This window comes from Pyrgilauda ruficollis, unplaced genomic scaffold (genome assembly GCF_017590135.1).
Source record: "Pyrgilauda ruficollis isolate IOZ18807 unplaced genomic scaffold, ASM1759013v1 scaffold178, whole genome shotgun sequence".
NCBI lineage: Eukaryota > Metazoa > Chordata > Aves > Passeriformes > Passeridae > Pyrgilauda > Pyrgilauda ruficollis.
The window spans coordinates 243787-259739 of NW_024516764.1; the positions used below are offsets into that span (position 1 = coordinate 243787).

General features: G+C 41.8%; 1 protein-coding gene across 5 annotated transcripts in view; it reads left to right on the plus strand.

The window, feature by feature from the left end:
- NFATC1 (nuclear factor of activated T cells 1) overlaps positions 1-15953 on the plus strand; it is a 110311-nt gene that overhangs the window by 67828 nt on the left and 26530 nt on the right. For 2 of the 5 annotated variants that reach the window (XM_041464279.1, XM_041464280.1), the window contains exon 9: positions 10060-10746. In XM_041464279.1, coding sequence (XP_041320213.1) covers positions 10060-10746 — 687 coding nt within the window. Of the gene's footprint in view, positions 1-10059; positions 10747-15953 lie in introns of those variants that run through there. The other 3 variants (XM_041464281.1, XM_041464282.1, XM_041464283.1) reach the window with 3 other exon arrangements.

Consider the following 15953-nt stretch of genomic DNA (forward strand, 5'->3'; position numbering starts at 1 on the left):
TGCCAAAGCAAAATACCAAATGTGGACTAAAGCCTAAATATTATGTGAACCCCCTGGCTGTGCTCTTGGGATGGGTGTGGGCACACACAGGCCAGCGGTAGAGCCATGGGCTCGCTGTGCAGCTCCCACCCCCACTGAGGGGCAGTAGGGACTTTTTCCTGTAGCTCCTATTTCTCCTCATTCCCTAGGGGAGAACAGCCAGTGGATCCAGGGACACGTGACCTCACTCATCCCAACTCCCATGGATGGTCCTATAGCATCTCCATGGAGTACAGCTCTGTGACATGCAGCCAGCACAAGCTGCCATCTCCAGCAGTATTATTTCACCACCACAGGGCTTCTCCGTGCTGTGGAGATGTGGCAGGGTTGTACCTTCCCTGTGTTAGCTCCAGTGTTTGGCAGAGCAGGGACTTACTTGGTGAAGATGAGTTTCTGCTTCAGAAATAAAAGAACTGCTGTAAAAATGAAAATCTTACTGCTCTGTAAATGAAAAGTTTAAGTAACAAAGCAAAACAGAAAGTAGATGCTTTGCAAAAGGAGCCAAGGTCTTGAAAACAGGCTTGCTTAAGTCTTTGGCTTGAGATAGACTGTAAACCTAAGTACTCATAATCCACATTAATTGAAATTTTGCTTTACTGTTCTGCTAAATTTGAGCAACTCCTGAATCCTGTATTAGCTTATATTGTACATAAATGACTGTAATGTCATTTTTTTAGTGTTACTTCAATGATACATATAACTGAGCAATTGCATATCAGTTTTGTCCTGGAGCCTGCAGGCTTGTAGGCTCTTGAGACTCCTCCACAGACATGTCTGGCGCAGAAATGTAAGTAGTTTCCATACCATTCTGGCACAGGGGAATTCCTGCAGGTCATATGGTAAGTACTGACACATTTTGCATTGCCACATCCCATCAAAATTTGAGGAGAAAGGCTCTGGACCAGGCACTGCAGTCAGAAGTCTGAGCAGAGCACAATGAGCAGACACTTGGATGTTCAGCTCCGTCACGTGCAGCAGAACATTTTGGAAAACCATGTTTCAGGGTTAAACTAAGCCGGAGAGTCTGAAGAAGAACACAGGCATGTATGCTGTGGTTCCAAATCCTGTGTTTTCATCTAAGAAAGCTGAAGGAGTTCTCCTGCTCAGAAGACTTTAAACAATGAATGATAACGATTAGATTTCTGTCTGTTTAGATTTCTTTTAAGTAGGTATAAAAAAAATAGAGGAAATGTATTCAAGGACTTATTTTTGCAGATAGGAGCCAGTGCTCTCTATGTTTTCTGTTATCCAACAAGTATTGATATCAAGAATGTTGAACACAGGAAAGTTTTTCTTTGAATTTTGTTTAGACAAGTAGTGATATTTGACTAACCAAAGACAGGCTAGTTTGTCCAGGAAATATTTAATAAAAAGGAAAAAGGAAAGTTGATGTGTTTCTTCTACTGGAATGTAAAATATGCTTTTGCAAAGAGTTGATGATAAAGTATTTCCAGTTTCTGTTTCTGTCAGGCTTCTTAATTTTCAAAGCATTATTAAAAGATCATTTCATTGCTTCTGGTATTTATTAAAATGGTGTTGATATTCTGGGTAGCTCTTACTTTGAGATGCGTTTCGCTACCCAAAGGGCCAGATTTCCAACTGCACAGCTTTCACGCACAGATACAGCTTTTCTGCAGTTCCTTTGCCTCCCTGCAGTCATCTGCACAAGTCTCCGAGATGTTGAGCTCCTCTGAAAACCTGGCCACAGTGACTTGGTGGGGTTGGAAGTCCTTTGAATCTGTGGGTGTGTAGCTGTGCTGAGAGCCTGCCTGTGGTGACTAGATGTGCCTCAGTATTGTGGTTTACAGCCCAGTGGCACAGAAGTGAAGCTCTTAACACTGTAGAATAGAATCGTAGAATATCTCAAGTTGTAAGGGACCCATAAGGATCATGAAGTCCAAGTCCCCACTCCTTGCAGGACCACCCCTTGGTGTACATCTGAAAAGGGTGTGTGCTGCCCACGGCATATTGTTGTCAGCATTCTCCTGACTTACTGCCTCTGCTCTAGAATTATCCCCTGCCCACCATACAGATGGGTGCAACACTTTTCTCGTGGCTGCATTGAGCAGCCATGCCTCTGTTTCACCTCAGCCCTTCCACCCACACCTCACTCCCTAAGTTAAAAGATGACATCAGCCCCCTTAGCAGAAATGAGAATGAAAAGCATTGCCACTCTAATGTGACACAGCATGTGGCTTGTGCTGATTGTCTCCTGACACCTCTCACCTCTCAGTATTTGTTGTATTTTCCTGCTTGAGGTCAGCAAAATTATTAGCCGAGTCTTTTATGCAAACGATGGTGATTTGGGGGCTGCTGGGGGAGCAGGGCCAATGCAGGGCCTGTGTTGTGCAGGCACTGTAACCAGTGACTGGTGCAATTCGACCTCAGCAGCACCTCAACAAGGGGACACGGAGCATGGCTGAGTCAGTCTTGGAGCCTCAGACCTGCTGGAGGTGTTTGCATCCCCAGGAGCATCTGCACTGCTGCAAAGCCAGCACATGGCAGGACAGGGCAACAGAAGGGACGGGGTGAGAGGTTGGCCCCAGGGGACTTCTATTTTAGGTGACAGCAAGAATCACATTTACTCATTTTTACACTATACACTGACACAGTTTATTTAGTTTTGGCTACTCAGTGGCTGATTTGACATTTAGCAGAGTAACTAAAAGCAGGTGAGGTTTTGTCAGAGTCCTGTTCTCATTTATGACAATCACAAAGTTCATCATCATTGGGTGTATGAGCCTCTCCACTCCCATCCAGGAGCCATGAGAGGTCTGTGGAGGAGCAGAGTAGGCTCGTGTTGCACTCACCAGCATTATACCCTCAGGTCCTGGGAACCCACTGGACCTGCCCATGCTTCATGCACTGCCTACACCTCATCCAGGTGACATCCATTTTCAGCAGTCAGACAGAGCCCAGCCACATCTGACCTGCACACAGAGTCTGTTTTGATCTGTGTGGAGAGGCATATGAGGAACACTGCCTCTCTGTGATGCTCCATCTTCACCTGGAAGGCCAGGAAAAAATCACCTGTGTGATTGCCCTGAGAAAGGCAGGGCAAGTGGACAAGTGTTCTGTAGAAGTCCCTGGCTGTGTGCTGATGGCTGTGACCATCAGCAATGATCACCCCTAACAGTTAACTTCCAGTGCATAAAATTATCTTTTGTCAGTACCTCAATTTTCAAATATTCCCCTTCAGATGAAAAAAACCCAGCCTGTAGTTTTGGTCATTGAACTCCTCTGCATGAGCATTTTGAGGACTCCTTGCCGTGCTTCCCAGTGATTTCACATGCAAGCAGGGATAAAGTCAGCACTGGTGGTGTAATGTTGTGCAGCATCATCAAAAAAGACCTCAGCCCGGTGGATGTTAACATCTGACAGACGTGACATAGAAAGCCTTGGCGGGTGCAGACTGGGTGTTGTGCACACTTAAGTGTCCAGTTGAAGGCAGCAGTGGAGCTACGTGCTGCACCACACTGTGGAAGCAGCAGTAGAGCAGCCCAAGTGGGCATATCATAGGACTTGATTTTCCTATTCAACACTGTAGGATTGAACAAAGTGTTATGGTGAAAAATTGTGCCTTTTAAGAATTTTTATCTCTTTCTTTTGAAAGAAAGCTAATGCATAACCTTCTGTACTAGTACAACCCAAAATGCCCTCCACCTACCTTCTACTTCTCCCCACCTGATTTAGCAGGGCATGCAACAAGCTGCCGTATATAATCTTCTGTCTCATAAATATGTGTAAAATAACCTAATAGTTTTAGCTGTTGAAAAGCATTTAGCAAATGAGTTAGCTGGAAAGCACTTCCAAATCAGATAATGTCACTGTCCGAGATTATGTGGTGAGGTGTATGCACAAGGTTTCCATCTCCCCGAGCTATTGTTGTATAAATCTGTATATATTCATCTGAATCTGTAAAAATCTATACACAAAACCCAAAAAGGTCTGGCAGGTAGGCAGGCATCTTTTAGAGTCAGACCTCCTGATGAGTAGCACCAGTAGTGATGTACAAACAAGAGAGGGCGAGTTCAGATACTTGTGCAGATAAAAGTTGCACACACACGAGTGCTCCCTGCAGCGTCGTGATGGCAGGGGGCTTCCTTTGTGTCTGAGTCACCGTGCGCTGGATGTAGTAACTAAAAGCAAAGGCTTGATAGCAGCTTGACCTTTAAGTGTTTTGGTTTAACAGGTGCCTGGGGAGAACACCAAGTTCGTAGACAGCATCTGCACAGGTCCCTGTAGTTGACTGTCTCACAAGATCCCTGAGACTGAGTGCTCGTCCCTTGTCGCTGAGGTTGCCACTGCTGCACATATGTTGCAGGGCATTTCAGAAAGTTTTGCTCAGCCATGCTGCTTGGGTGTTACTGAAGCAGGGATTATGTTTGGTGAGGGCAGCCAGCCCCTTGCCTCTCCCCAGCACTGCCTGCTCCACAGTCAGAACAAGGGGTGAGGCCTCAAGTATGCTGGATCCAGCCAGTACTGCAGCAGCTGCCGGGATGTTGTCTTTGCACAAATCCAGAGTGGCTGAACTGCACATGGAGATGTGTCCACATCCCTAATTAGTCCCTGGTCAACCAGCAGCAAATCAGTGACAGCAGCTGGGGTCACACACAGTGCAGTGTCTTCTGAAGGTATGCTGCCAGTATCAAAACTGACTGACAAGGAAGGATTTCAAAGGCATAAATGGCCTTTCAGAGCTCAACTCAGTAATGGAGATTTCGATAGCTAACTTCTCAGCTCTCTTTGAAAGTCCCATCCCAAATTCTTACCCATTGCCAGACATTTAGTCCAGAAGTTGAAGAAATATGTGTGTTCATATGATGAAAAAAGTAGTGTTTTGATTTTCACACTCTTAACTAAAATCTGTGTGCAGGTGCCAGGCAACTACATCATAGTCTGCGCCATGAAAGGAAGCTATTTTGTTGGATAAGTTAAATCAAACTTGAGAGTAAAATAAATATATTTTAGTGTCATAAATGTCTACACTGATAATACTGCATGGAAATGGGAATTTGATAGCTAAATGTTAATCAGAATAAACATCTGTTTATTTGATAAGATTTTATTTTTTGAGTTCACATATTTTAATAGCATTCCTTCCCCCAAAAAAATGAAAAAAGTTTAAAAACACATCTGGATTGCTGAAGTGCGAAAGCAAACGCACACTTATTAGAATTGTCAAAAAATATGTATAGTTTATATCTGAGCACTTTCTGACTCCCTTTACTGAATGTGCATGATTTGTTATTTTTCTTCTAGGTTTGATATATTAACTTTTTACCTGCTAGAAAGGCCTTTCATTTAAATGTGGGCTTGCAGAATTGGCTGAAATATTTCTCCCAGATTCAGACACACACAGAAGGACCATTGTCTTCCACCAGTGCCTTGGTATGATGTCATAACCCTGATCTCTCTGAGTAAGAAGCTTTGATTTATAGCTAGGGCTGTTGCCAATGCGTGGTTCTCAGAACTTCATATTAAATTAGTTGACATAATGACATGAGTTCAGAGTCTAAGAAGGCATCACCAAACCATTGAAAACAAATTTGAAATTAATTTACTTATCAGACTAATTTAGAACAGTGACTTCTGTCATATTTTAATATTCAAAATCAAGGACTGTTTAAAACCGTCAGCTGACCTAATGCATTGTGAAGTAACAGGCATTAAAAATTTCACTGTACCAAACCTGCATTCTTTTTTACCTTTTTAGGGCAAGGGCCAGATCCTTCAGCACTCTTAAATGAATAATGTGGCTTCTGAGTCTCATCTTTTATGTTTACAATTTCACAAATTCTGGCTTCATTGCTCCAGTTTATTATAGGTAAATCTCAGTGTATCGCAAATTCAGCCACAGTTTTTTGTTTTAGCCAGCTGAGAGTCCGAAAGGCTGGGTGCTACCTCAGCACCATGGAGCAGTTCTGAGACAGAACAATTGTTGCTGTTTGGTATGGCTCTGCTGGATTTAAGAAGTGACTGTTTCTGCTGAAAGTGCTCACAGGTTCTGAACAGCTGTAGGACTTTGCAGTTAATTGCCAGCCCAGGCCTGCTGTGTGACTGACTAGGAGTGTCTCTTTTAGCTGGAAGGGTGTTATCAAGTAATTCAAGATTTGAAATACTTGAGCTAGAAGTTAGGCTAATACTGTTCTCTGTTAAATATTAATCCTGAGAAAATTAGAGGTGCTGACTATATCACATTGCATCTCCCTCTGTGAAATACTCACTTGTAGAAGTCAGTGACGAAGTGGATGTGTGTTATGACAGCTAGCTTACCATGCCTCCATGGGGATGTAGAAAAGGGCTCAAAACCCCTTTTTCAACCTTGGTTTTGTAAAGACTGGCAGTTCATCAATCATGAGTCAGTAGATAAGTGGTAACACAAGCTGGCCTGTGAACTGTGCTGTCCGCTGTGTTGTCTTGTGCAGAGGGCTCCCCTGTGAACTGCCTAGGGTTCTCCTGTGCAGAGCCCTGATTTGGACTTGATCCTTGAGGGTCCCTTCCAAGTCAGGGTATTCTGTGATTTGCATATCTGGAAGAAAACGGTGAAGGTAGGTACTAAGGTTTGTATCAAGTTCTAAGTCAGGTGTAGTTGCACACCCCAGCTGGGTGAGGATGTATTAGTTCCTTGTAGCCTCATTACAGTGTTTGAGTAACACCATAGACACTGTGATGGTAAGTGGGTAGCCAGTGAATACAGCTACCTGCATTGGTTTGGGGAGGTGTGCTTTGAAATTCTCATAGCTCTTATTTCGAGCCCTCTAAAGTCCATTGAAGAGTGGAAGAAAACAGTTGCCCTTTCAAAGAAAAAATGTAAGGTGGTTTGCACCAACTTCTGACACAATCAGAATTGATACTTTATTAATATTTATTATTATTGGTACTTTCAGAATGGCCAGATCAGACGCACAGGTAGTTTGAGTTGAGTTTGCAAATACAAACCTTGGCAAAGATTTTTGGCCTTTGTTACTCTGTTTGTTGAAGATACATAGGCTGGATAGAAGCAAGTAATGGGACAGAGTAGCATAAACAAGCTGTTAACTGGTGTAATGTAGCAATTTGTGGTATTGTGTCCTCCCCAAGTCAAGTACTATGTTTTATTCATGTAAAATACTAAAGTTGAGATCTGGCTGGAAGGGGACTGTTAATGTCTTCTGTTTCTTCTGGCATGCTCAGCTTTACAGGTATGATTCCAGATCATCTGGATCATTAGTAGTGGTTTCTTCTTGGGAAAAAAAAAAATCTTACAGTCCTCCTTTCTCCAAACTGGTACCTCATGAAGACGTTTGCTGTTTTTTTAAGGGGGTTGAGTGGCTGCCATCCCAGTCTGTGTGATGCTCGCACTCACTCTGCACAGGGTTAATGGCTATGCAGCTGGCAAAACACAGAAAAGTCAGATACAAATCCCTTCACCATTTCAGCAGGAATACTTTTTCTGTCTTCTAGTGTGATACTTATTCTAGTGGCGAGATTAGCATACAAACAAAATATATGAAACTGAGCAAGGGCTGACTTTCTTTACTGCATTGAAAAAACACATTAAAAAAGGTAATGAAGACAGTTCAGTCAAACAGGTTCAGGCAGCTCTAAGCATAAGTGCAGGTAGTACTTGTCCATTTAAAGACAATTTGTTTCCCATTAAATAACTGATGCCCATAAGTATTAGTTCAAAGCAAAACAACCCTGACTAGCCCTGAGCAGTCTCTTGATTTCCCTCTGAATTTGTAGGCACCAGGAGTGTCTTTGGCTGCTGTCACCATCTCCAAGTGGGTTTTTGTACTAACAGGTGTGGAGTAGAGTCCCTGCCACCCATCAGTCCTTCACCTCGTGCAGAGCAGGACTTTCTGGTGGTCCTCCATTGGCTGCAGTATGTGTACACAAAAAAAAAATTCACAGTATTCATGACCACTAACCAGACCTCCAAATGGACCCCATGGCATTGCTTTTTTAAAGAAAAAACTCAGACTGAAGTGACAATAAAATGCAATGGTGTGCTGCAGAAGAGCTGCAATGAAAAGCCAGCCTGAGATCAGGAACCTGTCTTCTGTAAAGCCTCCAGCCTGCCTGCCACCAGAGCTATAATCCTTCCCTGGGTTATAACAAGTCAGACAACTCCAGGGTTTATTGGAGTTGTATTGCCAGTGGTTGAGCATGGAATTATTTAGCACAGGTGTTTCTATAACAGTGATATATTGGGAAAATTCAGTGTTCAACAACCATCATATTTCCAGCTGTGCTGTGGTTAGTGCTAGCACAGTGAACCTAATATAAAACATGTGAGAATATTTGCTAGCTCAGGAACTTATTAAAGGTATTTTCTTACAATATCTGAGTTGCTGTGTTTATCTAGGTGCGTTTCTTTGGTCTTGCATTTTCCTAAAGGGTGTGATAGTGGTTTTGTCAAGCTGTCACTGAATGTGGAATCTGTTTCTCTCCAACCAAGTGCATTAGTAGCCCTGCTAGCCAGTGTGCAGCACCCAAGCTGGTGAAAATAAGATTATGAGAAATCCAATGACAGTCCATCACAGGTAGCCTATTTGTGTTGAGCAGCACCTGTACATCTGTTACATATATAGACCTGTTTTTATTGGGGTGGTAGAAATCTTGAAACAAGTGTTGCAAGCATCTACATGTAAAAGAACATAAAAGGAACAAAGTTAACAAGGGGCTCAGGGACTCTAAAACAAGGGTATTGAAGTGCATTCACCACCAACAAAATCTGTGAGTGTTAAAAGAGGTTTTATATGTACAGATGGACACGTGCTTTTTAAGGGGCTCAAAAAGACTCATACACAAACATAATAAATGGCTGGAAAATGTGTAAGTGTTTTGTAAAACACATGCAAATAAAAATACAGTCAGAGACACTCGTGCAACACACGTGTATCTGAGCTGAGTTGTGAAAAGATTTTTCATTATTACCTTTGTGCCACAATGGGTTGGTTAGTAGAATATTATGAAAAATATTCTCTAGTGTCACCAGAAATCTTTTAGAAAGACGATAAATGCCACTAAGCATCCATACTTGATCGTTGCATGCATTAGAGGTGCATCTGACTAGAAAGAAGCACATCTACGGTCTAGCTTGGCTCTATTATTTGTAATTTTCCTTACAGAGAATTTGGGTCAGTTTTGCCTGTGCACTGCATCTGTTGTAGGAGAAGCTTCAAAGACATCTCTCTTTGATTTGAGAGAGAAAGCAAATATTGAAGATACCTCAATTTGACAAAGGATCTTTCCTTGATTGGAGAAAGCAGCTCTGCATTTGTCATGACTGAGTTGATGCTCACTGACAATCATTTCTGTCCATATTCTGGTAGTTTTTAGAGACGTGACAGCTCAATTAGGGCATTGTTTGGAACAGTGGGTAGAGCAAGCAGAGGTCTCTAAAACAGGAATCAGTTTTTCTTGGTAGCCAGAGACTGCCTAACATTTGTTAGGAGCTGGCATTAGGAAAATCAAGTGCAATTATGTAAAAAACTAAACAAATAAGATCTTACTCTTTCAAAAATATCCTCATAATTGAAAACTTCTTGTACATAGCACTTTGTCATGTATCTTTGCAACTTTATTTTCATTGAACTCTAAAAGCCCCATCTCTACCTTATTATTCTCCAGTTCACTGCGTGTACAGACATTTATCAAATGGACCATCGGTAGCTGTAGAAATGCAGTAGTCTATCCAAGTTAAAATTCTTGCCTTGATTACTACAAATCCATGGAGCCCTTGGGTCCAAAGCTTCCACTGAAGCACAGCTATTTGCAAATAGATTTTTATAGCACATTAGTGCTGGAGGAGAGTCCAAAGAAAATAGTCCTTTTCAATATTAGAACCAGCTGTGACTTTCTTGTGCTGATGACTCATTCATTTTTTTTAATAGGGTGGGAGAACTAGGCAAAAGACACACAGAGTCTTATTCACAGCGTTGTTTGTTTTGCAAAGGGTATCCTAGACACAAGCCAACTTGATCATACCAATACGCAACTCATGTTTATTTAAAACCTTTTTTCTTTTAACAGTTCCAATTATAAAAACAGAACCCACAGATGACTATGAGCCTGCTCAAACCTGTGGACCAATGAACCAAGGCTTAAGCCCTCTCTCTAAACCGTACTACAGTCAGCAGATCATGATGCCCCCTGATCCTGGTTCATGCCTCGTGGCCGGCTTTGCCTCCTGTCAGCAGAGAAATGCGGTGGTGTCACCTTCTCCCAACGCAAGCCCCAAGCTGCACGATCTTTCATCCTCTCCTTACAAGTGCATCCCCAACCCGGGCCACAGTCACCTCGGACTTCAGCAGCCCGCTGGAGGTGTCCCCACCATACAGGAAGTGCCAAGGTCTATAGTTGTGCACCCAAGCCCCCCCGAGCAATCATCTCACGTCATGCTGCAGCCGCAGGTGAGTCAACATCTGAGCAGTAGCTGTCCCCTTGGTTATCAACAAACACTCTATCCCAACAGTCCCTCTTCTCCAGTTCCATCTGTTACCCAAGAGCCAACCTATTTGCAGTCCTGCAGTCCAACTCACTCATCCATAATGGGTCAACAGCAGCAGCAACTGCCGAAGGTTCACAGAAATGAGTCTCCAACAACCCAACCACTGTCATTGCCAGAGTTGCATGAGGAAAGTAATCATAATTTGGCCCCTATTCCTGTAACGATCAAGCGAGAACCTGAGGAATTGGACCAGATGTACCTGGATGATGGTAAGTCTTCCACAGCACAGGTTTGCGTTCACCATGTTGCTCTATCAGTGAGTTCCCTTAAGTCCCTCTTCTTTTGAATCCTGGTGGAAAAAAAGTTCTGTTAATGGCCTGGTGGAAAGGTGCAGACTTTGCTTGGATTGTCTTCATACAGGAAAAGGCCCTTTCATTTCATTTTCAGTAATGAAACCGCATTATCTAAGCATTAAATGTTGTCAGCATAGACCTCTAGCTGCATGATCAATAGCTATGTTGTAATAATCTTAACTGTATGTTCTTGGCTTATGCCCATGCCAGTGACCTGCGGTAAAAACATATTTAACATTGTCCCATTCATAATGCAGTGAAACATCTGATGTGCAAATCTGTTCACTGAAACTAAATGTTAAACTGCTCTACTTCAGTTGAGAAGGTTCAAATTAAAAATGGAAGCATATCTTTCAGCGTCACTTTTCAGTCTGTTTGCATCTGATGTTTAAGACTATCTTTTTTTCCATTTTTATTGTGGCCTTGCTGCTGCTTTTTCTTTTCTTTTTTCTTTTTTTTTTTTCTGATTTTGTAAGATTCTGTATGTATATATATTTTACATGCAGCACTGAAAAGTTGAAATGCTGTGATAAACTTGTAAGATCCTAGTTCCCAAATATTTATTAATTGAAGGTAATAAAAGGGATAATATGGAATTTGGTTATGTGACCTTACTGAACTGCAATTTAGCATTTGCTGCTAAGTATCCCAGTAGTATTCTGGACACTTACCTTAATGCAGGATGGGAATTCCCTTCCAATAGCCATGTAACTTTATATAACATACCATGCTTGTTGAAGAAGAAATGCCACGTAAATGGCTGCATTGAAACTAATTGGTGCCAAGGAACATCTGAACGTTATTGTCCTCTAGGGAGAATTTAAGGACAATTCATTGCACTGGTTTGTTTTTTTTTAACAATGACATTTTGTCATTCTACTTTAAACAGCATGCTACTCACTGAATTATGATTAAAAATTAATGTTCTGGAGCCTGAGTAGCAGCGCTTTGCTTTTCAGCTCTAGGAAAATTACTTTTCTTCACAGTTGTTACTGGTTACATGATAGAGAGGTCTAGGGAACTTTTCCTAAATTAGGAGATAAGGTCACTAGTTTTGCACAACACGTATTTTTGACAAGGTTGTCTTCATACAGTGTCCATTTTTATCACTACCTATGCTGCAAGGAGCATGATTTCAACAAGCTAAATGAGAAATGTACAGAAGTTAAAAAAAAGCCATGCCTTGACAGAATTTTGGGTTTGAGAAAAAACAGAATTTATCTATGTAAAGATGAGAATTTAGATAACTAAACCTAGTGTATAGCTGTCTTTTGAAGAAAAGTGCAGGTAAGGGGCAGCCTTCCTGCCTTACCTCTCAAAAATATAGCAAACTCTTCTCAGACAGAACCATAAAAGCTGCCTTTGGCTGGTCCCTACTGGAGACATGGGAATGTGTCTCAGGGATGAAGGGTGAATGAAGCTCCTCAGCCATGTCTGCTTTAGGTTTCTCATGGAGGAACAGAGGGGCTTTGTTACCATGTGGACTGAGAGAGGGGTTTTAGTATTTTCAGAAATGCTCATTCTCTCTGACAAAGTGTAAATGGTTTTGCCTTTAACCTCATCTCTGTTCTATCACTCTCCTCTGGACACACACGCACACCAGTCCTCTAACAGATGATCAGAACTATTTGTAGAAGCTACTATATACATCTGCACTGATACTGAGGCTGACTTTGAAGATCTCTTCAGCTAGCCAAATCCACATATACTTCCTTTGGCATCCAGCAGGATTTCAAAATCCTTCTGTGGCTGACCAAGAACTATAGACCAAGAAAGACGTAACAGTCCTGATAACAGCATATAATAGGAAGAAGCCCAAGCCTTTGTAGTTCAGTGAATTAAGTACCACCAGTTCCGTCAAGGGGGTCAATCAGAAATGGCTAAAATTATATTTAGGTTTGTCTCAGGAATCACACTGATGGAGTTCAACCCACATGTTCAACCCTTTTCCTAACTAAACCTTACCTCTCTGCCTGAAGAAAAGGTTATGCACTCTATGTATATCTGAAGTGGACTACTACCCTCTTTATATTTTTCTCAGTACCTGAATGAAGGGCTAAAGGCAGGAAGTGTTTCTTGTTGGATTTGTGCTGGCCAAGATGCCCTGTTCAAACCATGCAGAGCCCTGACATGCCTCAGACACGCAGCACAGGATCATGAAGCTGTGAGTCAGGCTGGAAGCCTGTTTAGGTATATGCTATATGCATTTCATGAAGGCAGTGTTTTCACCACCGCTGCAGACATTGGTTTCACATTACATTTAATCTGATGGAACTGCAGGCTCCTATGGAAAGGGTGGCCTTAATCTGACTTGCTCAGATTAGAACACATGTTCTTGCTGCTTCCTTCAAGTCATATCAATTGATTATGGAGCAGCAGAGCAGACTAATGGAAAATTAGCCTCCCCAAAATAGCAAAATCCACACAGTTGAGTCATGTCCGCTAGCTGGGTCCAGCCCTTGAAAGCGGGACAAGAAGCTCGGTGCTGTGGGTCAAGAGGTGCTGCCAGGTCACTCTGGATGGCAGAAGCCCCTACTCACCAGTAGGCCGGAGCAAGTGTGAGTTGAAGCCACTTCTGATGTGATCTTATCCTCCCCAGCAACTATCTAAACACTCATCCTGTTTTGGTTAAAAATCCCCTTCACCTGTCAGTTCCGGAAGGATGGCGTCTGGGCTCTGTCGCAGAGTCTCAAAGGGCAGTTTGGCCACTCTGGTGACTGCCTGGAAACCAGCAGTGATTACTCCTGGTGTCCCAGGGGGTGCTGCTCACTGAGATCAGCAGGGAAAAGGCAAAGCACGGATGCAGCAGCACCTTTGTGCATGGTACTGTTTCATTCACACCTCTCACCATAACAGTGGAACAAGGCACTGTGAGTTTTGGCGAGTGGCTCGTATCCAGATAGGAGCAACTCGTTTTTTCATGTACCTGACTTTTTTTTTTTTTTTTTTTTTTAATAGCAGCTTTTTGATGGTATCACCATTTTTAATTACTAGTATATCCACCTCTAAGTGGTATCCACCCAGTCTTGTTGGAGGAGTGGGTAGAATATCTGTAGCATTTGTGAACAATATGAAAGCCAGAGACAGGTCAGGTGTACTTAACTGCTTTCCTTGCCTGATACTCTGAGTATAACAACTCTTTTCCTCATCCCTGATTAATGAAATATTTTAATGACATTAAAAATTAAATTCTCAAAGCATCACTCATTTTAATAAGTATATCTTCACAGGATCTTGTAGCTATTTAATACCTCCATTTTTATCTAAAATTATTTAAGAAATGTGAGGTATTGACATCTAACATACTTAGGGGACTTCCAGAAAAATAAAATATCCAACTGATTTTCCCAGATTATAAATAATAAAAATTTGGTTGCTTGTTTACCACTTTAGGAAGGTTTGATTTATGCATCTAATATACATAGAGCAGTTTTGGACCAGTATAAGCAGAAATCATTTGGTTTCAGCTTATGAATTCAAAGTAATATTCATTCCTTTAGTTCTGGAATATGTCCAAATATAGACCATTTACACTGCAAAGTATGGATGGAAAAAAATAGTCAATGAATTTATATAAATAGAGATCCTTTATATGACATTTTTCTGCTTTCGTAAAAGGTGGGTAGCTGAAGTAATATAAAGGGAGCACACAAAGAGAATTCCATTTTGGCAAGTAAGTTCTGGTCTTGGCAATCTTATTTTAAATAAAAATCTACAGTAGCCACCTGGGCTACTCATTAAATGTGCTGTCAATTTCAGCATGTGAATATGTGATTCCACATATAGAACATATTTAAAACTCACGCCGTAAAGTGATACCTGATATATTATGGCTGTGCTCTTGATACTGAAAGGTATCTGGCTTGGATACCAGCACCCGTTTCAAATCATTTTGACTTCAGCCTCTTAGAAAGATTATGGCTGACTACCTTTGCTGCTTTCACAGGAAAATTTGATTAAAAGCCATTGAAATTGGGACATTTATGCCTGGTTTTGGTCCTCTGTGAAAGTCCATGGTCCTTTGCAGAGGGAGAGGGAGTGTATCCTGTCCTCTGCACCAGGAGCTCTTGTAGATACCTGCAGGACACCGGGGCACTCTGGTATGTGATGCTGGGACTTAGGGTGTCTCCATGTGCTTGTGCCACTCCTGCCCTAGGCAGTGAAGGTTAAGTGATGTTTGCCTTTCAGATCTAACCTGGGATGACTGTGGGGTGCTTGGTGCTGGAGCTCATGGAAAATCATTAGGCAGACAGGCTTGAGAGACCTCTTTAGTACAAGTCCATGCTATAATTTCTTTTAAGAAAATACATGTTATTTAGGTATTGATGTGTCTGCTATACAACCCTTTGAGACATGAAGTGGAACTAGTATTGTCCAAAGAGATGGATAGTTTTGGGAAGCTACAAGCTATTGATAATTTTTCCTGGTCCCTTGAACCAGATATGAAAATTTACCTAATTTATATCTTTGAGATCTTTATATTTGGAGTGTGCTTGTCTCTGCAGTTACCTAACTAGTACTTGGGTCAAAAGCTATGCTAGTCTGCTCTTGAACTAATCCTCCTTCTTTTGTGTTGACTAGGGCAGCTCAGGCAACTTTTCAGAATTTTAACTGCTTTTCTTAGTGGTAGAAGAAACCCAAAGCCAGAGGCAGGAGAGTGGAAGTTCACACAGCTTTCCAGATGTCCAGGCAGCTGGGAACTGGCCAGGCTCACAACAGGAGATGCTGTAGGTGACTTGAAATCACCTTCCTCATCCCCATTTCCCTTTCCTGGACCTAGTGTAGCCTGTGTGAAACACAGAACTGACCTCCAAGTCTTTCATTTTACCAGGATGGATGATGCCAATAAATATTTTTCAGGTTGTAACTGGCATTCCCATGAGCTATTAGATATTTTACCTGCAGCAGAATGAAACTCATTTGTGAAATTATTTCCTGCTTTTAGAAACATCAAAGAATGTAGTTTTCATTACAGATGAAAATGAAGCTATTTTGAAAAATAAAGGGAGAAACACATTGATACTGGCAGGAAAAAATTTATTACTTATATTCTCAGCAGATTTCAAGGTGTATTGTACATTCTGTAATCCCATTTGTTACATTAGTGCACAAACTTTAGCATT